Raw genomic sequence first — 25,922 nt, forward strand, 5'->3', positions numbered from 1 at the left:
TCTCTCTCCCTCTCTCTCTCCCTCCCTCTCTCCCTCCCTCCCTCTCTCCCTCCCTCCCTCCCTCCCCCCAGAGGTCAAACTTCTTACCCCAGCCTGGGAGAGCAACAAATGATTTACACTGCCGTCACCTCAATGTCACAGCCACGTCCACCCTGGCCCATGCACCATGCGCTAAGTGTCTTGGCACCCTGCTGTGGACACACGCACACAATGCACTCACGCACATGCACACACACTGCATTGGCCAACCAGGTCGCTCAAGATCAACTTCAAAATTCGACGTCCGTCCAGGACATTGAGAGATGCCTTCAACTGTCCACTAGGGGCAGCAGTGAGCGCTATTACCATCAAGTAGATTTGGGCGTTGTGTACAGCGGTGTCGGGTGGGCCTAAGCCAGCGATAGGCCCTTGTTTAATTATTTTTTATCCAAAACTTTAACCCTTAACTTAAACCTAAACTTAGCCAGCCGCGAGGCGTAGGCGATAGCAACGGACAAACGTCAGAATCGGAAGTCAAATTGGTCAAACTGTGAGGTGTTCTTGTAGGCATTGGCACCCTACAGACAGACACACACTCTGAGACACTTTTTACACACACACAGGGGGCATAAACACTCTCCCTCGCTCTATATATCTCTCGCACACGCACAAACACATACACTAACCTCTGCCTGGAAGATTTGAGATGGCAAAACACAGCAGCAGCAGAAGCGCCAGCCAAATCTATTCCTACCCACCCAGACCAATCCTTTAGTCAGGGTTTGATTTTATTGGCCTGCCAAAATATGAAAGATAATAATCAACTCTGGGAGAAGCAATGGAGGGAAGAGACGTGTTTGGAGAAGGAGGACATGATTGACTTGAGTTTAATGGCTGGTGTACACCACACAACACAGTTAGACACATCCACACACACGCACGCACGCACACACACACACTCACAGACTCACACACTGGCTGGCCCGAGACGAAGTGCAGTGGAAAGCAAATGAGCTGTGTGGCAAATGCATAAACAAGGGAGAGTGACGTCAGGCCGAATCAACGGTGCTAGCTAGGAGCCTGAGAACCACAGCTAATTTATGTAACAATGCAACAAGAACGGTTTCGGATGAGGGTGACAGCTGGGCTTAATCAAGTGAACAAAGCCAAGGGAGAGGGAGACTGAGCGAGAGAGATGAAGAGAGAGAGCGAGAGCAAGAGAGGGCGAGAGAGAGAAATAGAACAGGAGAGAGAGAGGGATTTGAAAGGGTAGATGTATCAGCCGTTGGTGAACAGAAACCTTAAACTTTTGATAAGAACAGGGGGGTGGGGTGAGTAGAAAGACAAGGAGAGAGAAGTGAAAGACAGGGACATATACTGTATATATACTATATATATACAGTGGGGCAAAAAAGTATTTAGTCAGCCAGCAATTGTGCAAGTTCTCCCACTTAAAATGATGAGAGAGGCCTGTAATTTTCATCATAGGTACACTTCAACTATGACAGACAAAATGAGAGAAGAAAAATCCAGAAAATCACATTGTAGGATTTTTAATGAATTTATTTGCAAATTTAGTGTGGAAAATAAGTATTTGGTCAATAACAAAAGTTTATCTCAATACTTTGTTATATACCCTTTGTTGGCAATGACAGAGGTCAAACGTTTTCTGTAAGTCTTCACACGGTTTTCACACACTGTTGCTGGTATTTGGCCCACAGTTTGGCCCACAGTTGAAGTCGGAAATGTACATACTCCTTAGCCAAATACATTTAAACTTTTCACAATTCCTGACATTTAATTCTAGTAAAAATGCCCTGTCCTAGGTCAGATAGGATCACCACTTTATTTTAAGAATGTGAAATGTCAGAATAAGAGTAGAGAGAATGATTCATTTCAGCTTTTATTTCTTTCATCACATTCCCAGTGGGTCAGAAGTTTACATACACTCAATTAGTATTTGGTAGCATTGCCTTTAAATTGGCCCATTCCTCCTGACAGAGCTGGTGTAACTGAGTCAGGTTTGTAGGCCTACTTGCTCTGCCCACAAATATTCTATAGGATTGAGGTCAGGGCTTTGTGATGGCCACTCCAATACCTTGACTTTGTTGCCTTAAGCCATTTTGCCACAACTTTGGAAGTATGCTTGGCGTCATTGTCCATTTGGAAGACCCATTTGCGACCAAGCTTTAACTTGGTGACTGATGTCTTGAGATGTTGCTTCAATATATCCACGTAATTTTCCTAATTCATGATGCCATCTATTTTGTGAAGTGCACCAGTCCCTCCTGCAGCAAAGCACCCCCACGACATGATGCTGCCACCCCCATGCTTCACGTTTGGGATGGTGCCCTTCGGATTACAAGCCTCCCCCTTTTTCCTCCAAACATAACGATGGTCATTATGGCCAAACAGTCATATTTTTGTTTCATCGGACCAGAGGACATTTCTCCAAAAAGTACAATTTTAGTCCCCGTGCCTGACATGATGACTCCTTGATGTCCCCAGTCCACCTGGCCGTGCTGCCGCTCCAGTTTCAACTGTTCTGCCTTATTGTTATTGGACCATGCTGGTCATTTATGAACATTTGAACATCTTGGCCACGTTCTGTTATAATCTCCACCCGGCACAGCCAGAAGTGGACTGGCCACCCCACATAGCCTGGTTCCTCCCTAGGTTTCTTCCTAGGTTTTGGCCTTTCTAGGGAGTTTTTCCTAGCCACCGTGCTTCTACATCTGCATTGCTTGCTGTTTGGGGTTTTAGGCTGGGTTTCTGTGCAGCACTTTGAGATATCAGCTGATTTACGAAGGGCTATATAAATACATTTGATTTGATGTGTAGTTGAAAACCTTAGTCTGGCTTTTTTATGGTGGTTTTGGAGCAGTGGTTTCTTCCTTGTGAGCGGCCTTTCAGGTTATGTCGATATAGGACTCGTTTTACTGTGGATATAGATACCTATGTACCCGTTTCCTCCAGCATCTTCACAAGGTCCTTTGCTGTTGTTTTGGGATTGATGTGCACTTTTTGCACCAAAGTAGGTTCATCTCTAGGAGACAGAACGCATCTCCTTCCTGAGAGGTATGAAGGCTGCGTTGTCCCATGGTGTGTATACTTGCGTACGATTGTTTATACAGATGAACGTGGTACCTTCAGGTGTTTGGAAATTGCTCCCAAGGATGAACCAGACTTGTGGAGGTCAAAAAAAATCTGAGATCTTGGCTGATTTATTTGGATTTTCCCATGATGTCAAGCAAAGAGGCACTGAGTTTGAAGGTAGGCCTTGAAATACATCCACAGGTACATTAACTCAAATTATGTCAATTAGCCTATCAGAATTTTCCAGCTGTTTAAAGGCACAGTCAACTTAGTGGATGTAAACTTCTGACCCACTGGAATTGTAATACAGTGAATTATAAGTGAAATCATCTGTCTGTAAACAATTGGTGGAAAAATGACTTGTGTCATGCACAAAGTAGATGTCCTAACCGACTTGCCAAAACTATTGTTTGTTAACAAGAAATCTGTGGAGTGGTTGAAAAATGAGTTTTACTGACTCCAACCTAAGTGTATGTAAACTTCCGACTTCAACTGTATATATATATATATATATTTACCTTTATTAACAAGGCAAGTCAGTTAAGAACAAATTCTTATTCACAATGACGTCCTAGGAACAGTGGAGTTAACTGCCTTGCTCGGGGGCAGAACGACAAATTATTACCTTGTCAGCTCGGGAATTCAATCTAGCAACCTTTCGGTTACTGGCCCAACGCTCTAACCACTAGGCTACCTGCCACCCCATATAGAGAGATAGAGTAATGGAGACATCTATTACTCATCCAAACTGTAATTCTCAACCAACCTAGCCACTGAGCCTGCAGGCCTGTATGGTCGGGTACCTCCAAACAGTACAGTACAGTAGTCCTACAGCAAAGTCGCCAGTAAATCTCAGTAGTATGCCAAGACCTTCTAGACCCAGCCATCCGTCAGTGCAGCCGTCAGACAGTGAGACCAGCAGGCCCTTTCATCTTTCTATTCTCTGCCTCAAGCACAGCTCTGGATTTCAATTTATCTGAGTGATGTCCTCAGGCCTGGGTTGTTGGGATGGGCTGTCGGGTTGGGGTGTTGGGTTGGGTTGGGTTGGGTTGGGGTGTTGGATTGGGTTGGGGTGTTGGATTGGGGTGTTGTGTTGGATTGGGGTGTTGTGTTGGGTTGGGGTGTTGGATTGGGTTGGGGTGTTGGGTTGGGGTGTTGGGGGTGTTGGGTTGGGGTGTTGGGTTGGGGTGTTGGGTTGGGGTGTTGGGTTGGGTTGGGGGTTGGATTGGGGTGTTGGATTGGGGTGTTGGGTTGGGGGGTTGGAGTGTTGGGTTGGGTTGGAGTGTTGGGTTGGGGTGTTGGATTGGGGTGTTGGATTGGGGTGTTGGGTTGGGTTGGGGGGTTGGGTTGGAGTGTTGGGTTGGGGTGTTGGGTTGGGGTGTTGGATTGGGGTGTTGGGTTGGGGTGTTGGGTTGGGGTGTTGGGGTGTTGGGTTGGGGTGGGGTGTTGGGTTGGAGTGTTGGGTTGGGGTGTTGGGTTGGGTGGGGTGGGGGTTGGGGTGTTGGGTTGGGTTGTGTTGGGGGGTTGGATTGGGGTGTTGGGACGAGGGTAAAAGGACAGCACTGGTTTATAGTCCGAGGGAGAAGAGGAGAGGAAATAAGATTTACACACACAGGTATGTGCACGCGCACACACCTTCACACACACAGTTCAGAGTTAAGATAGCCCCACAGAACAGTCAGAGAACTAGAATAGTATTTCATCCTGGATCAGAGAAAAGCAGACAGAAAGGGAATATCATTAGGATAGGGTGAGAGAGAGAGGGCTATAGGGGAGATATACAGTACTCTCTAGGGTAAGGAGGATTGAGAAAGGAGGGATGGACAGAATGTAAGAGAAAAGAACAATTGGCGAAAGAGAGAAAGATAAAACTGGAGGGATTATGTGAAAGATAAGAGCGAGTGGAGATTAAAAATTCAGAGAGAGGGAGAGAGGGTTGGAGGGAGGGACACAGAGAGAAGAGGGTGAGATAGAGAGAAGGACCCAAAGAAAGCTTGGTAGTGAAAGGCTGTCTCCATACCATGAGCCAGAGCCGCAACTCGTTCTCTTCCTCCATCCCTCTCTACCTTCCTCCATCCCTCTCTCTACCTTCCTCCATCCCTCTCTCTACCTTCCTCCCTCCCTCCCTCCCTCTCTCTACCTTCCTCACTCCCTCTCTCTACCTTCCTCCCTCACTCCATGTGTCTCGGGAGGGAGGCAGCGAGAGCATCAAAGATTTACAGAGACAGGCTCTTAGTAAAGCCTAGGCCTCTAAGACATACACATATTGGGCAGGGTTGGCTGAGCGACATATTGCAGCTACTCCCGATCCAGAGCTGGCAACACAACAAGACGCACGACTGCACACAAATGGCGCGCTCACACACACATTCCCTAGATGCTCTAACACCATGCCAATGGCATATACACTGCGTACATACCTGTGACGCGGCACAGAGATGCACACTACAGTCACATGGTATATTACAAACATCTTGCATGTACACACAGGCATAGAAATTAAGAAATTAGAAATCAACACATTCACATCGAACACACACGCACTGACACCAAAAACACACAGGCCACCCAGCTGTGCACAAAGCCTGAGTTCTCTCAAATATTTATGAGAGACAATTCTGCAGGGGGGAGATGAGATGAAAATTGAGAGGAACTCGGAGGGGGGTTGGGATAGAGAGAGAGAGGCTGAGATGCCCTGCGTTACAGTAGAAGATACTGTATAAACACTGAATAAGTCATTGTCATTTGCCGGCCAGGTCACCCGTGTATTAGACGTCCATCCATGTCTGAGGACATCGGGAGGTGACGTGGAAACCAGCCACTAGGGGCAACAGTGAGCGCTGTTACCTTCAACTAGGTTTCTGTTTTGCTAGGATGTTGTGGACACGGATGGTGGCTTGGCATCTGGGGCAAAAAGGTTGTGTTGGAAACCAGTGATAGAAAGTTGTTTTTGAGATTTTTTGTTTTAAGCCTGTCCCAAACGTTAACCCTTACCTTAACCATTTGTGGTTAATGCCTAACCTTAAGATTTGAGAGTCAATGCCTAAAGTTAAACGTAACCTTAACAATTCAGAGTTATTGCCTAAACCTGACCGTACAAACGTTGAAATTTGACGTTTGGAACAACTTCGGAATCTGACATTTGGATGAACGTCTAATTCTGACGTGAGACTGTGAGAGCTTGTTGCATTTCACGTTCATTAGATCAATGCTCGCCTCTTACTTAGGGAAGTGGAGTCGGGAAAAGGGGAGAGGACCCTTTTAGTGCTTTTGAAGGCATGCCGTCAGCTCTCTCTCTTTCTCTGTATCCTGAATAATGTCTACAACCCTGTGACCATCCATACCAGAATTAGACCATCCATACCAGAATTGTACATTGGGTTCCAAGACCCAGATCCACACTTTGGATATATGTTAAAGGTCCGGTGCAGTCAAAATTCAGTTTCTCCAGTGTTTCGTAACATATCCTACAACAACTGTTATAAGTAGCATGTTAATAGTGTGACAACATTTGATCAGTGATATTTCCTGATAGTGGCTGATTAAAAATACAATCTACACAGGACCCTTCTAATCAGCAGGTTAGCATGGGTGGGAGTTTATGCTTTCCCAGGTGACATCACCATGCGGTAAATTGGTTAATAAAACAATAACAAAGAGATTTCCAAACCTCTCTGACCCTTCCTGTCTCAGCCTCCAGTATTTATGCTGCAGTTGTTTATGTGTCGGGGGGCTAGGGTCAGTCTGTTATATCTGGAGTACTTCTCCTGTCTTATCCGGTGTCCTGTGTGAATTTAAGTATGTTCTCTCTAATTCTCTCTTTCTTTCTCTCTCTCTCGGAGGACCTGAGCCCTAGGACCATGCCTCAGGACTACCTGGCATGATGACTCCTTGCTGTCCCCAGTCCACCTGGCCGTGCTGCTGCTCCAGTTTCAACTGTTCTGCCTGCGACTGTGGAACCCTGACCTGTTCACCGGACGTGCTACCTGTCCCAGACCTGCTGTTTTCAACTCTCTAGAGACAGCAGGAGCGGTAGAGATGCTCTTAATGATCGGCTATGAAAAGCCAACTGACATTTACTCCTGAGGTGCTGACTTGCTGCACCCTCGACAACTACTGTGATTATTATTATTTTATCATGCTGGTCATTTATGAACATTTGAACATCTTGGCCATGTTCTGTTATAAAAATCCACCCGGCACAGCCAGAAGAGGACTGGCCATCCCTCATACCCTGGTTCCTCTCTAGGTTTTGGTGCTTCTACACCTGCATTGCTTGCTGTTTGGGGTTTTAGGCTGGGTTTCTGTACAGCACTTTGTGATATCAGCTATATAAATAAATACATTTGATTTGATAACTGGTTTTCAGTTTCCCCCTCCCCACTCAGACCACTCCCAGACAGTCCTAGCAAAATCCCTGCTTGAGAAATATTTTTTTGCTAAAAAAAAAAACATTTGAATGGAAATCTATTACAGTAAGGTACTAAATTGTTACTCAGAAATGATTTGATAGTGACACAAAGAAATGGCTGCATTGGGCCTTTGAAGAAAGACAGAAAGTGAAAGGCAAAGATTAAAATAGAATGACCTCCGGTATCAAAAACAAGTTGGAACTGACACATGAAAGAACATCTCTTGAAATGTCCATTTGAAGACGTAAATGGTGTCCATTCAGACAGGTCTATATGCACTAGTTCTGTACTATATGTCTGTATGTTCCTGTGCCAGAGGGTTTGTCTGTGTGAACCTGTTCCTCTCATCCGTCACACAGCAGGAGCACTCCAGTATACTATACCCAGGTTCTTAAATCCTGCCCCTCGAGACCCACATTTCTTTATTCATTTACTCTTTTAGTGTCATATTGTCATATTATTCTTGTTTCTAGTTATTGTTTGTTTGCTTTTCATTTGGAAAGTCTTGAAAACGAGATGGTGCATCTCAAGAGATTAGCCAGGTAAGTCATCTATTCTCGTCTACAATACACACCTGGTAATTTAATGGAACACACACAACTACAATATTCATCAACACTTGATGCTTGATGTACAGTGAAGGTATTTGATTAAACTGACCATAAGGGGGGGGGTGGATCACAGTGGCTGCACTCAATAAAATGAGGAGAGCTGCTTGGCATACACACCAACACTAAATAAAGAGAGTACACTGAGGGAATGACGTGGGTCGTCTTAGAGAGGAGGGGGCAGTAGTGGTTAGGAACTGAGAGAGTCTGCACTTTACAACTCCTCTAATGATGGCCGTGTGTGTGTGTGTGTGTGTGTGTGTGTGTGTGTGTGTGTGTGTGTGTGTGTGTGTGTGTGTGTGTGTGTGTGTGTGTGTGTGTGTGTGTGTGTGTGTGTGTGTGTGTGTGTGTGTGTGTGTGTGTGTGTGTGTGTGTGTGTGTGTGTGTGTGTGTGTGTGTGTGTGTGTGTGTGTGTGTGTGTGTGTGTGTGTGTGTGTGTGTGTGTGTGTGTGTGTGTGTGTGTGTGTGTGTGTGTGTGTGTGTGTGTGTGTGTGTGTGTGTGTGTGTGTGTGTGTGTGTGTGTGTGTGTGTGTGTGTGTGTGTGTGTGTGTGTGGCTGGTATTACTATCCTCATGGGTACTGGAAATCCCCAAAAGTCCCGACAAGGATAGTAAAATAAGGAAAATTCTCCCCCGTGGGAACATTTCCCAGGTCCCCATGAGGACAAAGGCTATTTTATGGCTTAGGGGTTCGAATTGGGGTTAGAATCAGTGTTAGGGTTAGAACTAGGGTTAGGTTTATGGTTACGTTTAGGGGTTAAGATTATTATTATGGTTAGAAGTTAGTCGGATACATTTGTACTGGGTCTTGACTCAGTCTCGGACAGTGAAGCCTCATAATTGCTTCTCGAGACCAGCGAAGAAAAAAACTCAATTATCAGCTTCCATTAAGTCTCCGGCATAAAACTGCTTCTCCAGCACAAATATATACACACCTTTCTTGAAACATGAATATCTTATGAGCCTTTCTATCTATTATAGACATGTTTGCTGCAGTGGCCAACCTATAGGCCTTGAGTGTGTGACAGGTCTCATGTAGGAGAGTGCACCTATTGTGAAACACAAAGGGTCAGGGGTGTAGAGGAAGGTATATGCAGGTATAAACCGTGTACCCACTTTATTTTCAGTGGGCATTGCGTATACTCACTTCCTAATCCCTACTGATGCGTATCAAAGTAGTGTAGTGGAGGTGTACGACTTATCAATTACGTCGTACAATAGAGAAATCATGCACAAAGTAGCCTACACAAAGACAAAGCATGTGAAATATATTCACCTGCGCGCCGCACACCGCCTAGTTTCAGTGGAAAATCATCAGCGGGCAGCAAGAGTGAGCAGCTCTCAGCTGGTTTTGGCATGGAGCAGCTCACAGAATTATGACACCAGTAGCCGGTAGGGTAGGAAAGACGTTTCAACTTATGATATCTACCAGTAAATGCAAACCAATTTGAAATGTGAAAAGTTTATATCCCGAAGTGTTGGTTAGTTGGCTATTTGTGATGCGCAATTGTCACCATTTGCATCAGGGGCGTAGACATGGATGGGCCTGGGTGGACACAGGCCCACCCACTGGGGAGCCAGGCCCTGACAGGCCCCTCGATCAGATAGATGTGGGTTAAGCATGGTTGTGGACTTAGATCATTGCATATTTTGTCTTTATTCCATTGACAAAAGTATGATGTGAAAATCATCTGAAAAATCTATAAGACACCTGGTAAAAACTATAGTAAAACCTCGTAAAAACTATAGTAAAACCTCGTAAAAACTATAGTAAAACCTCGTAAAAACTATAGTAAAACCTTGTATTTTTCGCACAGGGTGCCTTTCCTTTGCTGGGTGGGCCGTTTGGGAACATTAGACTATACCCAGCTATCTGCTAGGAAGGTGCCATTGAAGGAGTAGGGTGACTTTCTCCCCTCATATCGTTTTTCGGTGGCTATACACAGCTAGAGATGCAGGTGTCATTTGGTTAGCTAGCTGGCAAGATCTTGAACGACTGCTATCCAGTTAGCATATCTCTTATGTTCGCAAATTCACTGTGGTCACTCTACTCTACAAACAGGCAACACCCGCTGAATATGACCAGTGTCAGTAAACGTAGGCAGAAGAAGTTACAGTTAGTCAAGAACGTTCTAGATAACATGTAAACAGTCTAACCAGCTATGCTAGGTTTTTGTAAAAACGGGCCCACCCATTAAGTCAAAATGTGATTGGTTGATTCCACTGTCACTCCAAAATGTTGCCCTAATTCAGTCAAATGGCAGATGCCTTTATCTAGCTTCTTGATGGCCTAGCCAATGACTGACTTAGCTAACTAGGTTTACCACCCCCCGGTCTTAGTCTTGAACCGGTCTCGCTTTAGGTCATCTCGAACACAACACTTGTTAAAAAAAAAAGGATTTTGAATGGAAATACATTGTAGGTCCCCACAAGGATAGTAAAACATATGCTCTGTGTGTGTCTGTGTGTGCGGGCATGTATGATGTAATCTGTCGAGTTCTACATGCAATCTACATAATAGAACAGTTTGTATACAAGCTCTGTCTAGACTATGGAATCAGGGGTAAAGTAGGAGTCCTGATCTAGGACCACGTCCCCGCTGTCCATGTGTGATCTTATCAATCTGAAACGAGAAACTGATCCGAGATCAGGACTCTTACTCTGAGACACTACGTGAATATGGCACATAGTCTTATTTACACACAATCTAGCCCCGTTTTCATTCAGGTTGCTACGACATAAAGTGTTCAATACAGACCTGCATGTAGCCAGGTAGAAGAAGAGAGGATAGATCATCAATCACACTGGCAACATTATCGTCCCCAGAACAATTACCTAGGATCTGATTCAATTTCTTCAGTCTGTATGAGAGAGGGAATGGGGGAATGGAGAGAAGGTAAGAGAGCAGAACAGACAGAGAGAAAAAAAGAGAGAGAGAGAGAGAGCAGAGGACAGTGAAGGAGGGGTGAAAGCGGAGAGGCAGGAGAACGAGAGAGAGAGACAAGGCACTCTCTAGGGCAAGGCAACAGAGGGAGAGAGAGAGAGAGAGAGAGAGAGAGAGAGAGAGAGAGAGAGAGAGAGAGAGAGAGAGAGAGAGAGAGAGAGAGCAAGGCACTCTCTAGGGCAACAGAGGGAGAGAGAGAGAGAGAGAGAGAGAGAGAGAGAGAGAGAGAGAGAGAGAGAGAGAGAGAGAGAGAGAGAGAGAGAGAGAGAGAGAGAGCCAATGCACTCTCTAGGGCAAGGCAACAGAGGGAGAGAGAGAGAGAGAGAGAGAGAGAAAGAGAGAGGGAGCCAAGGCACTCTCTAGGGCAACAGAGGGAGCGAGAGAGAGGGAGAGAGAGAGAGAGAGCCAAGGCACTCTCTAGGGAGAGAGAGAGAGCAACAGAGGAGAGAGAGAGAGAGAGAGAGAGAGAGAGAGAGAGAGAGAGAGAGAGAGAGAGAGAGAGAGAGAGAGCCAAGGCACTCTCTAGGGCAAGGCAACAGAGGGAGAGAGAGAGAGAGAGAGAGAGAGAGAGAGAAAGAGAGAGGGAGCCAAGGCACTCTCTAGGGCAAGGCAACAGAGGGAGAGAGAGAGAGAGAGAGATGAAAAGAGGAAAGCAAAAAAAGAATTGCCAACGGGAGGTTTGTAGTGCTAAGCTGACATGGCTAACCTAGTGAAAGAGTGTGTATATATTGACAGAGGGGTGGATTTGGCCGACACACACTCAGTCGTCCTGTCAGCTCGCAGTACAGTGATCAGATCGCACAGCACAGACCAAACACGATTACAACCATAGAGAGACATCCTGTAGTCTGATGTACAGATCGGACAATTCTCAACCTCTCACTGTCATCCCTTCTTGTTCTGTCAGTACAGAGGAGATCCATCAAACATGGCATCACCCACGTGAGGGGGCGGGCCGGGCTGGGTCACCTTAGCCAATGTCGCTGCACTGTTGCTGTTTGTGTGTGCGTACGTGCATATAAGCCAGCCAAGTCAATCTTTTGTGGATCATGTCCTTCCTCGCGGTATTGTCAGTAGAACGTCTCAAGTGACAAGAAGCTACATTAATTTCCTCTGGCTCTATTACTTTTCTATTCCCTTTCTTTTACTGCTCTGGCATGTGCTCCGATCCTCAAACATTATTCACTTCTAAACCTGCCTGGAACCTAGTTACTGCTTCCCCCACATCTCAACTTTATGGCAGCAAGTGTTTCCATGGAAAATGTCAGCCCCTGAAGGTTGCCTCGCCCTAATCCTAACCCTAAAACTAACCCTAACTCCTAATCCTAAACCTAACCCCTAAACCTAATTCTAACTCTAATCCTAACCCCCGAAACCTAAAAAGCCTTTTCCCTTGTGGGAACCGGTGAAATGTCCCCACTTGTCTACATTTTCTTTGTTTTATTATCCTTGTTAAAGCAAACCACACACACACACACACACACACAAAGCCTTTGCCAGAGAGGAGCAGGGTTGACACAAGCCCTCTTGCTGTAATGAGGGGTTACAATTCTGCGTTTGACAGAACCCATTCCTCTGAAGACAAAAGCTGAGACACATTGCCACCCCCGCAGACACACACACATGCAGTCACCGTCACACACCCTGGCACAGTCACTGACACACATACAAACACGCTGACACCCAACCACAAACACGCACACACACACACAAAGTGAGACATGCTGGGCAGCTCTCCTCTGAACTGCTGTGACCCTACAGGGGGCTGTTCTGTGCTTTGTGTGTGTGTGTGTGTGTGTGTGTGTGTGTGTGTGTGTGTGTGTGTGTGTGTGTGTGTGTGTGTGTGTGTGTGTGTGTGTGTGTGTGTGTGTGTGTGTGTGTGTGTGTGTGTGTGTGTGTGTGTGTGCATCTTGGGGGGGGCATAACTGTATCGGTGAACTCCCCCTCTCACATCTGAAGAACAACAGGGGCCAATGAGATTGAAGGAGAATAGAAGAGAAAACAAATAGCGGAGAACAGTAGCAGACCTTGAGGTGTCCAGCTTTGCACAGGCCACTTGTCAGTTAACCTTTAGCCTACCATTTCCACGGCCTGTGGGAATCTAATTCACATAATAACAAATCCCCAGCAAGCTCTGTCTGTTTAAGCTAGAGATATCTGTTTTTTATGTTGTTGCATGGGCTGCGTCTCAATCCACCGCATCCGCCAGTATCGCCCTTCCGCATCTGCGGTGAAAGGTAGCTAGAGGGGTGTTTGTCAGACCACCCGAAAAACCGGTCTTCTCACAAAACATCTGTAGCGTCCTAACAGTTTGGCCTACACGATGGTGTCCTCCGTTTTGCTCTAGGATGCCCAGAAGCCTCAAAAGACCGGTGAAAGAAATTAATGGAAGTATATATGGAGATAGTTTAGTGTCTAATATAAGGGGATAAATACATGTCAAAAAATATAGAAATAGTTTCTTGATCTTTCTTATACGGTGCCTTTGGAAAGTTTTCAGGCCCCTTGACTTTTTCTACGTTTTTGTTATAGCCTTATTCTAAAATTGTTTCGTTCTTTTCTTGAGTCAATCTATACACAATACCCCATAATGACGTAGCAAAAACTAGTTTTTAGACATTTTTGCTAATTTATAAAAATAAAAAATGAAATATCAAGTATTCAGACCCATTACTCAGTACTTTGTTAAAGCACCTTTGGCAGTGATTAAAGCCTTGAGTTTTCTGGGGTATGACGCTACAAGCTTGGCTACACCTGTATTTGGGGAGTGTTTCCCATTCTTCTCTGCAGATCCTCTCAAGTTCTGTCAGATTGGATGGGGAGCGTCACTATTTTCAGGTCTCTCCAGAGATGTTCGATCGGGTTCAAGTCCGGGCTCTGGCTGGGCCACTCAAGGACATTCAGAGACTTGTCCCAAAGCCACTCCTACATTGACTTGGCTGTGTGCTTAGGGTCATTGTCCTGTTGGAAGGGCAACCTTCGCCCCAGTCTGAGGTCCTGAGTGTTCTGGAGAAGATTTTCAACAAGGATCTTTCTGTACTTTGCTCAGTTCATATTTCCCTCGATCCTGACTCATCCCCGGAGTCACTGCCGCTGAAAAACATCCACACAGCATGATGCTGCCACCACCATGCTTCACCGTAGGGCTGCTGCCAGGTTTCCTCCAGCCGTGACGCTTGGCATTCAGGCCTACGAGTTCAATCTTGGTTTCAACAGACCAAATAATCTTGTTTCTCATGGTCTGAAAGTCCTTTAGGTGCCTTTTGGCAAACTTCAAGCGGGCTGTCATGTGCCTTTTACTAAGGAGGGGCTTCCGTCTGTCCACTCCACTATAAAGGCCTTATTGGCTGAGTGCTGCAGAGATGGTTGTCCTTCTGGAAGGTTCTCCCATCTCCACAGAGGAACTCTAGAGCTCTGGCAGAGTGACCATTGGGTTCTTGGTCACCTCCCTGACCAAGGCCCTTCACCCCCGATTCAGTTTGGCCGGGCGGCCAGCTCTCGGAAGAGTCTTGGTGGTTCCAAACTCTTGTGTTCTTGGGGAACTTCAATGCTGCATAAATGTTTGGGTACCCTTCCCGAGATCTGTGCCTCAACTAAATCTTGTCGCGGAGCTCTATGGACAATTCCTTCGACATCCTGGCTTGGTTTTTGCTCTGACATCCACTGTCACTGTGGGACCTTATATAGACAGGTGTGTGCCTTTCCAAAATCAAGTCCAATCAACTGAATTTATCACAGGTGGACTCCAATCAAGTTGAATCAACATCTCAAGGTTGATCAATGGAGATCAATTGCGAGTCTCATAGCAAAGGGTCTGAAAACGTATGTAAATAAGGCATTTCTGTTTTCAATTTTTAATACATTTGCAAGCATTTCTAAAAACCTGTTTTTTTTATTTGTCATATGGGGTATTGTGTGTGTAGATTGATGAGGTTTTTTTTAACCCTTAGCATAAAGCTGTAATGTAACAAAATGTGGGAAGAAGGCAAGGGGTCTGAATACTTACCGAATGCACTGTATCTCTCAGATATAGGACACTTCAGAACAAACTTCCTTTAGATTTTTATTTTTTGCCTATGTAGTGAATCCCTGTGCGTTTCTATTGGCTAATAGCAGTAATGCCAAATTCAATGTTAACCCAATATTTGTTTTATATATATTTTTTGATACCTTTAAGGGGTCTTCAAATTCCAAATCAACGAGCTAAATAATCCTTGGTATGACCAACTAAAAAACAACTTGACCAATTTATTAAATTAAATGTACCACCTCCATAACCTCTTTCTTTTGTTAAAGAACACCAGAGCAATGCCAAACAACATTTCTTCACCCCTCCTCTTCATCTATTCCCCCTATCCTCTCTCTTCACCAATGTGGAACATAGAGCTGGACCAATCAAGGATCGTCCACCTCCTCTTCCTCTTCCCCCTTCTCTCTTCCTCCTGTCTTCTCTTCCCCGATATCCAGGCCAGAGCCTGGCCAAGGTACAGGGCCAAGCAGAGCAGGGCTCCCCAACCTCCTGTGTTCCCCTCTGGAGAACATCAAACACACGGTGGTCTGTTTCATGCTCCCGGCACACCATCACGGCTTAATGCTTCAAGAGACTTGACTATTGACACCAGCATTTTAACAACTCCTGCACGTCCACCAGACAGTCTCAACACACACACACACACACACACACACACACACACACACACACACACACACACACACACACACACACACACACACACACACACACACACACACACACACACACACACACACACACACACACACACACACACCAATGCACAGCAGCATGCTGACTTTCAACTGCTGAGGATTTATTACGTGACTGACAAACATACGCGCACACACACACACACACACATGCTCAAACACCCATGTTCACACACATCAACGCCCAGCTCACAGACTTTGAACTGCTGAAGGATTTATTGCTAGACAGACAGTGAGACAGACAAAACAGACAGACAGTGAGATAGCACAGGTCCTTTTATCTAACACACATCTATCTATCAGATGTCTATAGCCGAACACATTGCCATATGCTAACATTAACCTTCAAATGGTCCTCATTAATCCTTATCTTGAAATCAAGTACACTTAGGGGAAAAAAGGGTTCTTTGCAGACGGAAAGGGTTTTACTCTGTTTTCATCTGAGGAGCCATTTCTGGAAGGCGAGGGCTCTTTGTAAGGTAAAGTTTGTTTTAACCTTTAACCTTTAACATCCTAAGAACCCTGTTTGGAAGAAAGTGTTCTTTGGCGATTCTTTGGAAAGCGTGAAGGGTTCTACAGAGAACAACCCCTTCTGAGTCTGAATAAGCTTTTTTTTTTTATTGTCGCGTGCTTTCTGTGATATTTCAAGTCTGTGAGAGCGGCAGAATAGGAGGGAGTATGATTGAACCAGCCGCGTGTTATATGGTAGACAACAAATTGGCCAGATTTACCCAGTGTTGAATTATCTGTGTAACATTTCTACTGTTGATTCAGGAGTTACAGTCGGTGGTATAAAACGTTAGCAGCCGGCCAAGTACCACGCGACACCATGTATACAACAAGGGCCCCGGTGAACAGTGTTTTTCAGTCTGTGTGTGGCGGTGGCAGGTAGCCTAGCGATTAAGAGCGTCAGTGCTGAAAGGTTGCCGGTTCAAATCCCAGACCTGACTAGGTGAAAGATCTACCTGTGCCCTTGAGGAAGGCACTTAACCCTAGTCGCTCTGGATAAGAGAGTCTGCTAAGTGATGCGAATGTAACATGGACCTGTTCCTAGGTTTATTGTACTTTATTGATCAAGACTTTACTGGCTTCATGGGGCAGTAACTTCAAATCAGATTGATCTTAAATTGGTCAGCAGTATTGAAAACATGTTAATATGGGATTTATGCATGAACTTCTCCAGCTTTACATTCTAGTAATCAACACTGTGTTTGCTTTGTCGTGTAGAGCGAAGCTACATGGTTTCATTTCAATAGCTACAGGTTTGGGAAGATAAATAGGTTGTTTTTTTTCCCTTACAGACACTAATATATACTTTTTTTAAAAACAATACATAGTATTGTATTCACAAAACAGATGCTCATAATTTCTCAATAAAAATGGAAAATGTTTTATACAGAGTTCTTATGTTTCAGTCCCCACAACAACAACAACAACAACAACAACAACATACTTAAATGCATGTGTTTTTGAACCATTACATTGAAATACTGTAAATTCCCATGAATTCCTATGGAGGCTGTTCCTTATGAAGAGTAATATAATGGCGGATGGTGACACCTGAACAGCGCCCCCTTTCAGTCATCTAGTGAATACACATAGTAAATCATTTGTTCGATCTAGCACCGAAAGAGTTCCCCCTACATGGCTCTACTTAGCACCTGTTTTGTCAAAGAGTGGAAGCAATCTTCACTCACAAAAGAGAAGGGAGAGTCAGTTGAGGAAATCTTCCTTCAAAATACATTTGACAGTAGTTTAAAAGCGCTGCAATCAAATCAAATGTATTTATATAGCCCTTCGTACATCAGCTGATATCTCAAAGTGCTGTACAGAAACCCAGCCTAAAACCCCAAACAGCAAGCAATGCAGGTGTAGGCTACAATACTTAATAGCATTTGCCTCATAGCATGTTGTAGTTGACTAGTTTTGAGTCGTCAGCTGGTCCTCATTGTTGCGCCAGTGTGCAGTGTTCCAAATGTCTGTATTTAACCTCTGGGCTGAGAGCAGTGTGTAAGGGCAGCAGACACACAGACACGATTAGCATATCATTAGCCCCCAGTCTAAGAGGTGAAATTGAGCTGCCCACTGGGAGTGTGTGTGTTGTTCCTTCATGCTTCACACCACAGACACACACACGAGCTTGCGCAAGGGTGCACACGCGTACACACGCCACGTGCATACACAAACACGCACGGACAGGCTGGTCACTGGAAATAGACGGCGATTTCGGACGTTTGAAAAGGTACTAAGAACGTCAATATATGACTTCCTAGTCGCGTACAACAACAAAAAAGGCCTCGCTTCGGGCACGAACTCATGATGCTCGGAGGGCGCCGTTTAGACCACTGCGCTACGGCAGCTCACAATGCTCTAGAACGCCGTGGAGATACGATGAATACTGATGATACCAAACACGTCGTTTTGTATTATTTCCTGCAGTCGCATGACCAGAAGTGCCCTCTAGTGGACCTCATGGATGGAATGTTCATAATATTTTTCAGGATTTCATCATTAATAAACATGTATTTATTTTTTACTTCCGAAAGTCCGGTGTTTCTATGTCAAACAGTTTTGTTATATTTCAGTCTTCTGTGATGTATAGAAAGTGTAATACTGGGATGCAAACTCAAAATATAATACAGTTCTACTCTATGTCTGACATGGTACAGGTGTCTTCTTGTGAGGAGGTTTATACTTTTGTTTGACCTTGTGTGACCCTAAATTTAGCCCACTGCAGTAAAAGGTTAAAGGGAAACGAGCTATGTGTTTCCAATTACATCATCAGTGTGCATCTTGTGATTTTGACCAATTGTGAGTGGGCTAGCCTACTAATTTTCTACAAATTGGTTGATGATGTCATTGGAAACAGTTATCTTTCTCTCTCTTTTTTTTACTAAAAAACATAGAAACAAGACATTTTTACATATGTTGATAGTCACGCCTGCTCCCGCTCCCTCTCTCTAACGCTCGAGGGCGCCAGGCTGCCAATCATTACGCACACCTGTCACCATCATTACGCGCATCAGCGCTCATTGGATTCACCTGGACTCCTTCTGATTGCCTTCCCTATATCTGTCAGTTCCTCTGTTACATTCCCGTGTCAGTGATATTGTCATTGTGGTGACACCACAATTTGAAGCACCAGGGAGTTTTTGTTTGATTTTGTTGGTGATGTCGGGTCCGGGTGCCACCACCGATTGAACCGCCTCAGCTGGCTCATCGGGATTCCCATGCCTTAGCTTGCTCGAGAGGTCTCCTTGCCTTGGTGGCTCGGCAGGCTCCCACCCCATGTCATGCCTCTGCAGGCTCGTCTGGCTCCCACGCCTCTGCCGGCTCATCAGGCTCCTACGCCTCAACTGGCTTGTCAGGCTCCCACCCCACATTATGTCTCAGCCGGCTTGTCACGCTCCCAAGCCTCAGCCGGCTCGTCAGGATCCCACGCCTTAGCCGGCTCGTCGGGCTTCTACGCATCAGCCGGCTTGTCCAGCGCCCATGCCTCGGCCGGCCGGTCAGGCTTGCCAGGTGGGACGCAGCGCGGCACCCTGGGGGGGGGAGGGGGGCACTGTCACGCCTGCCCCCGCTCCCCCTCTCTGACGCTCGAGGGAGCCAGGTTGCCCATTATTACACACACCTGTCACCATCATTACGCGCATCAGCGCTCATTGGACTCACCTGGACTCCTTCACGTTTTGACTGCCTTCCCTATATCTGTCTGCTCCTCTGTTTCATCCCCGTGTCAGCGTTATTGTCGTTTTGTTTCCCCTGTCCAGATGCTGTCCGTGTTCTGTTTCATGTCCATTGTTTATTAAATGTTCACTCCCTCTACTTGCTTCTTGTCTCCCAGCGTCTGTCCTTACGTTGTTGTTGGCGTGGTGCCGGAGATGATGAATATGAAGTTGAACAATTCTGTTAAGCCTTCCCCAAACCATAGCTCTAACCGTAACCACTTGGAATGAATACCTAAACTGTTATCCTTTTTAAGTTGTTTCTGTTTTAACCCTGTAAACATGTGGAATTAACCCTGTAACCATGCAGAACTAATGCGTCAAAAATAGCTATTCTTCCATAATACTTTGAATTTCAAAGGGAAACTATGACATCTTGTTGCTCACGAAGGCACGCACACACACACACACCTCTCCCAAGGCTAGGGGGCGCTATCCTAAAGACCTGACAATTGCATTTAGCCTTCCAAACACTTTTGTTTAGTGATAGCCAGGGCATAAGTGCTTGAAGAATGGCATAAAAACAACAAAGACAAGGTTACATCAAGTAACACCAGAGGTGACTAAGGGCTAAACAAAATAGACCAGACACCCAATGACAGCTTTGATGAATCAAGGTCTGAAATCTCATTCATTTCCGTCGATCAGTTTGATAAACGTTATAATGTCATCTTCTCAAAGACAAAACAATCGTTAAGCCATCATGAGGGTAATGAGAAAGAGGGACAGAGTGTGTGTGTGTGTGTGTGTGTGTGTGTGTGTGTGTGTGTGTGTGTGTGTGTGTGTGTGTGTGTGTGTGTGTGTGTGTGTGTGTGTGTGTGTGTGTGTGTGAGTGTGTGTGATGAGGAATGATCCACACAAAATCATTACCTCCCCTCACAGTAAACACAGTGAACATCTGTGATGATAATCAGGCATGATAATGTGCACTTTACATTACATAAATCTTACACAGTAGGCTAGTAACACTAGAAATACACACTAAAGTAGGATTTATTGATATGTAATTATTATTTACAGTATTACTTACATTTGTAATTCAGTGTTTTTACTAGGTCCGTAATGTGGAAAGTGGACTCCTCAAAACATCTGCTAACCCACTGCTCACGACTATGCTGCCTATCCTGTCATCTGACGATGCCTCTTCCAATCAAAACTGAGAAGGAGAGCGGCTGTGTCTGAATAGTATTAACTACCCTCCTTTCCTTGTGTCCTTTACTCCACAATCAATGATCTGACAACACCTGCCAGGTCTAAGCAACATGGTGGAAACCTATTCTAGTCCCTTCACCAACCAGAGATAAAGAATAAGGACAGGAGATTTCCCTGTTCCTACCCCATGACCTGACCAGGAAAAACTCCAGGTCCTAATGATGACAAACAAGAAACAGTAAAAGCAAAGGCGTCCATATTACAGTATTGAGACCCAGCCACCAGCTCCTATAACCAGACTCGGTCTCAATCTTTAAGTCTTTACTGAAGACTCATCTCTTCAGTGGGTCATATGATTGAGTGTAGTCTGGCCCAGGGGCGTGACGGTGAACGGAAAGGCACTGGAGCTACGAACCGCCCTTGCTGTCTCTGCCTGGCCGGTTCCCCTCTCTCCACTGGGATTCTCTGCCTCTGTACTTTGGCAAAGTTGGTGGGGTTATATCCTGCCTGGTTGGCCCTGTCCAGGGGTATCATAGGATGGGGCAACAGTGTCTCCTGACCCCTCCTGTCTCAGCCTCCAGTATTTATGCTGCAGTAGTTTATGTGTCGGGGGGCTAGGGTCAGTCTGTTATATCTGGAGTATTTCTCCTGTCTTATCCGGTGTCCTGTGTGAAGGTTTCTTCCTAGATTCTGGCCTATCTAGGGAGTTTTTCCTAGCCACTGTGCTTCTACACCTGAATTGGTTGCTGTTTGGGGGTTTAGGCTGGAATTCTGTTCAGCACTTTGAGATATCGGCTGATGTAAGAAGGGCTTTATAAATACATTTGATTTGATTTGAACCACTCCTTCTCCTCTCTCTCCCAGAGTGAATCACAATGATGGACTTGGTGTGCAACCTTGAACCAGCCTCAGACAATACATTAGTCTGATCAAGCCCACAGTCTTACTGTCCCTGCCTGGGAAGAAATAATGGCCATGATGCAACATTCAGGTGTCTCATCATTGGGAGACTACTTCACTGAGCTGTTTAATTTGCCAGAGAAAGACGTTATTTTTGTTAGCATGGAGGGCACTGATATAAACTCTCTCCCATTCTCTCTCTCTCTCTCTCTGTTTGTCTTTCTCACTCCTACTCTTCTCTTTGTTTCTCTCTCACTCCCTTGCCCACTCTGTTGCAGTCTCTCTCATCCTTTCTTTCTCTTCCTCTCATCTCTCCCCTCTCTCCCTCATTCTCTCTCCCACAATCTCACTCTCTCTCATCTCATTGCTCTCTCTCTCTCTCTCTCTGACCTCAGACTAGAGTAAAGTCCACAGCACCAAAAATAAGAAATAAATCACGTACTATCAAGACAGATTTGTTCTCGACACCCTATGGATTAGACATTTCAAAGAAAGAGGGGTTGTCGCTGGCGTTAAATCCACCCATTGATTTACACGGTTAATCAATTTGATTAAGACTGTCCCATTAGCACAGCGACCTCCCGGCTTTATGATGCATGGCCGCTGACACGTTCACCACATTTACATCTCTCTCCACATGTCAACACAGCAACATTACAATCACTTCACCGTCCCATTTTATCTATCACATCACATGACTCCTGTAAGCAATCACAATCACATAGTGGCTGCATTCCAAGCACTTAGAAAAAAACACACCTTCTCCCCTCAGCCCTCAAATTAAGTAGAGAATTCTGAGGACGTATCATGACGCCTGAGGAGTTGACACTTGCAGGGCAAGGGGCGGGGGAAGAATGAATTCATTTTTTAAAAAACGGGCCGCTCTTGCCCGGGAATGTGTCACTCGTTCATCCCACGGTTGTGTTTTCAGTCATCATGGAACTGCTGCGTGTGGCTTATATGCGCTACAGTCAATTATGATTGCGTTGCATATTTTGGCTAGAAGACAAAGGCATCCGCAGACAGTGAATGTTAGCCATCCTACTATATCAGGTCAATTGAAAATGACAATGTATAATTGTGACGTCGGCGAAAGTTATGTGAGCAAGTTAACGTTTCCAAAAGCTAACCAAACAAAAACAGCATTCATTTTATAATACGTGTTTGTGCCGTCACGTGTAATTAGTAGCACAATTTCTAACTTATTTACATTTGTTTTTACTTACAATTGTATGTTGACTTCTCTATATTAACGTTGGCTTTAAGTTTTGTCAGACTTTTCTTAGCGGATGTATAATCATTGGGAGTTGAATTATGGGGAGTTTCAGGCCCGGAGTGAACACAATTGTACACTCGCAAACTCGATCAAAAACGAGGGCTGAGGGGTTTACGTTGCCAACTTCCTTTGCTTGGCTAATCATTTGTCCAATGACAAAGATGGCCGCGGGGATTCCCCTAAGGGCATAAAACGAGGGTAAGTGGAGGAGGGTGTGTCTTTTATGAGTTTGAAACGCAGCTCCATAGTGATAAACTTTAGCATTAGGCTATGGATTGAGCATAGCGGTAAAGATATTTTCAGGAAGAGAAGTACTTGAAAATATATTAGCATTGGAAGAAAGTACATAATATTACCTCTATAATGCTAATACTACTGTAAACTATGGGTATTAGTATCTATGGAATACTATATGTACCAATAGCCTAAATTTGGATCTAATCCTGAATGCTGATTGGTTAAAAGCACATTCCAGACGGTGTCTATTCCACAAGTTACCACCGGCTAAATCTATGACGTTAAAATGCCTGTTTACTCTGTTCCATCTGACTGCGCAATCCACTGTCTCACCAGCCCAGCCAGGCAATTTATCAAGCTTCCATAGATACAGAACAAAAAGACTGAACGACTGGGTCGCTTCCATAGATACAAAACAAAAAGACTGAACGACTGGGTCGTTTCCATAGATACAGAACCAAAAGACTGAACGACTGGGTCGTTTCCATAGATACAGAACCAAAAGACTGAACGACTGGGTCGTTTCCATAGATACAGAACAAAAAGACTGAACGACTGGGTCAGAACAAAAGACTTTCAGAACAAAAGACTGAGATACAGATCAAAAAGACTGAACGACTGGGTCGCTTCCATAAATACAGAACCAAAAGACTGAACGACTGGGTCGTTTCCATAGATACAGAACCAAAAGACTGAACGACTGGGTCGAGTCTCTGGCAACAGAACCAATAGAACGAACAACCAGCCGGCTTGGGTAGCAACCCTAGATTTGTGTCGGGACTATATCTTGTGGAAGTAGGAAATAGTTTGAATAAATTAATCAACATAACATTTTTTTTATGAAAATATGTTAATCATTATTTGAATATGGTAACCCGTTGTAAAAAAAAGTGATAATGCCCTCGAAGCCGGTGTTTGGAGGAGATATAGACACGGGTTAACAACACCCATGTTGTTAATTATCAATTCATTATTGTTGCAAGTGTCCTGCGTTGTGGCACATTGTCTTTGATTTGTAAATAGTTGGCCAGTGCATCGAATATAAGTATTACTCCCTATGGTATCTGACTTTAACCTACTGTATATTATTTAGTGATCGCTTTCTCAATGTGGCTAGAGTGTGGACTGCGGAGCCAGCATAGTGTGGTAACTAACCACCATGGACACGTCCCAAATGGCACCCTACTCCATATATAGTGCACTACTTTTGACCAGGACCCATAGGACTCTGGTCAAAAGTAGTGTACTATATAGGGAATAAAGTGCCATTTGTGACAGCCCATGCATGGTGAATTCCTGGGAAGGCACACATATAATCAGCTGTGCTGAATGCTGACTTGTGACTGTGTCTTTGAAAAGAGCTAGCTCTGACATCACAGTGCAATACACACACAGTCAGTGTGTGAGGTTAGTGTATCATCATATTTGCACGGTTATGCTTGTGGTCAAGTGATCGTCTGGCTAGCGGGAGTTTCCTGGAAAGAAAGAGAGAGAGAGAAAGAGAGAGACCGAGACAGAGACAGAGACAGAGAGAGAGAGACAGAGACAGAGACAGAGAGAGAGAGAGAGAGAGAGAGAGAGAGAGAGAGAGAGAGAGAGAGAGAGAGAGAGATTTTTTTCCTCAGCAAGATGAAGGATATTCATGATCAATACTGGCTAGATCAGAAGAAGTACTGCTGGCACCGATTGCAATAAGAAGTCAATGAGGGCTTGTTGACTTACTGTTTATATTAATCCAAGGTGTGGTTCAATTTGAAACTGAAATGTTCTTCCACACTGAAATATTTTCAGTGAGCTACAAAATGACAATATTTAATGTACATAGTTTTAAACGTCGCATGTTTAACTTGTGCCACTGCCATATACGACAAATCATATCCTCGCAATAACACTACTGAACATAGCCAACCGTTTCTAAGGGCGTGACAAGGAATCCTGAGGCACAATAACTATCAATTGAACCTGCAAACCTCAGTGAACCTAAGTAGCCTAGTGTATTAGCAGGGGATGGGAAGTTCGGGGTTCTGTTATTGGAACATAATTTTTATCAGACAGGTACTTACTACCAGGTTAGCTATTTCTCAGAACGGTTAAGAATCCATATTCGCTGGTGGTCAGGATGTCAAGGGCGTTACATATATTTCGTACACAAACAAAGTCAATTCGGTGGGCAAAGCGTCATTTTAGTGACAGAGATTGGCTAACCTACCTGATATTTCCGACTGGGGCACTCCTTTCAGACTAAAACCATTGCCGTTGTAGAACTGTCGGATATCCGAACAACTCTGAGCTTTTCCGCTCCCGGTATCCCCGAATCCCGGCACCGTCAGGGCGCAAAACACCAGAGCTATAACCACCGCGAAATCCATCATACAGTAGTACAGCCACACGGTCAAGTGCAAATCCGAGAGATGGGTGTCGTGTGATTGAGTTAAGTCCTAAACAACGGGAGACATCCACTCCCGCTGCCCCGATAGCAGGCGCTCGTCAAAACTTCTCAGTTGCTTTGGGCTTCGCTATTACTGTCGTGGTTGGTTCGCTGCGTCCTGTCTCTGCGCTGTGCTGCACGGAATGAGAGGGAGTGTGTGTGTGTGTGTGTGTGTGTGTGTGTGTGTGTGTGTGTGTGTGTGTGTGTGTGTGTGTGTGTGTGTGTGTGTGTGTGTGGAGGGGGAGAGCAGTCCCGTCTCTTCTCTGGGCAGCTTGCAGGCCTTTTTGGACGCGGTGTAGATAAATCAACCACTGGAGCAATTTCACACAAATGATCTGCGCCTCCTCATAGACAGTTCCGTTAACAATGTGCAGTCACCTGAGGAAAGGCAATAGAAACATGATTAGTAGCCAAAACATGAATTTACAAAATTTCAGAAAA

General features: G+C 44.9%; 1 protein-coding gene across 1 annotated transcript in view; it reads right to left on the reverse strand.

Annotated features, from left to right (window-relative positions):
- Nucleotides 1-25,445, reverse strand: part of LOC118381864 (glypican-1-like) — a 143,467-nt gene extending 118,022 nt beyond the window's left edge. The window contains exon 1 of the mRNA XM_052477047.1: nucleotides 25,263-25,445. Within this exon, the coding sequence (XP_052333007.1) occupies nucleotides 25,263-25,425 (163 nt within the window). The 5' untranslated portion in view covers nucleotides 25,426-25,445. The remainder of the gene's footprint in view (nucleotides 1-25,262) is intronic.
- Nucleotides 25,446-25,922: the final 477 nt, after the last annotated feature.

The sequence above is a fragment of the Oncorhynchus keta genome, chromosome 23, assembly GCF_023373465.1.
Source record: "Oncorhynchus keta strain PuntledgeMale-10-30-2019 chromosome 23, Oket_V2, whole genome shotgun sequence".
In the NCBI taxonomy this organism is placed as follows: domain Eukaryota; kingdom Metazoa; phylum Chordata; class Actinopteri; order Salmoniformes; family Salmonidae; genus Oncorhynchus; species Oncorhynchus keta.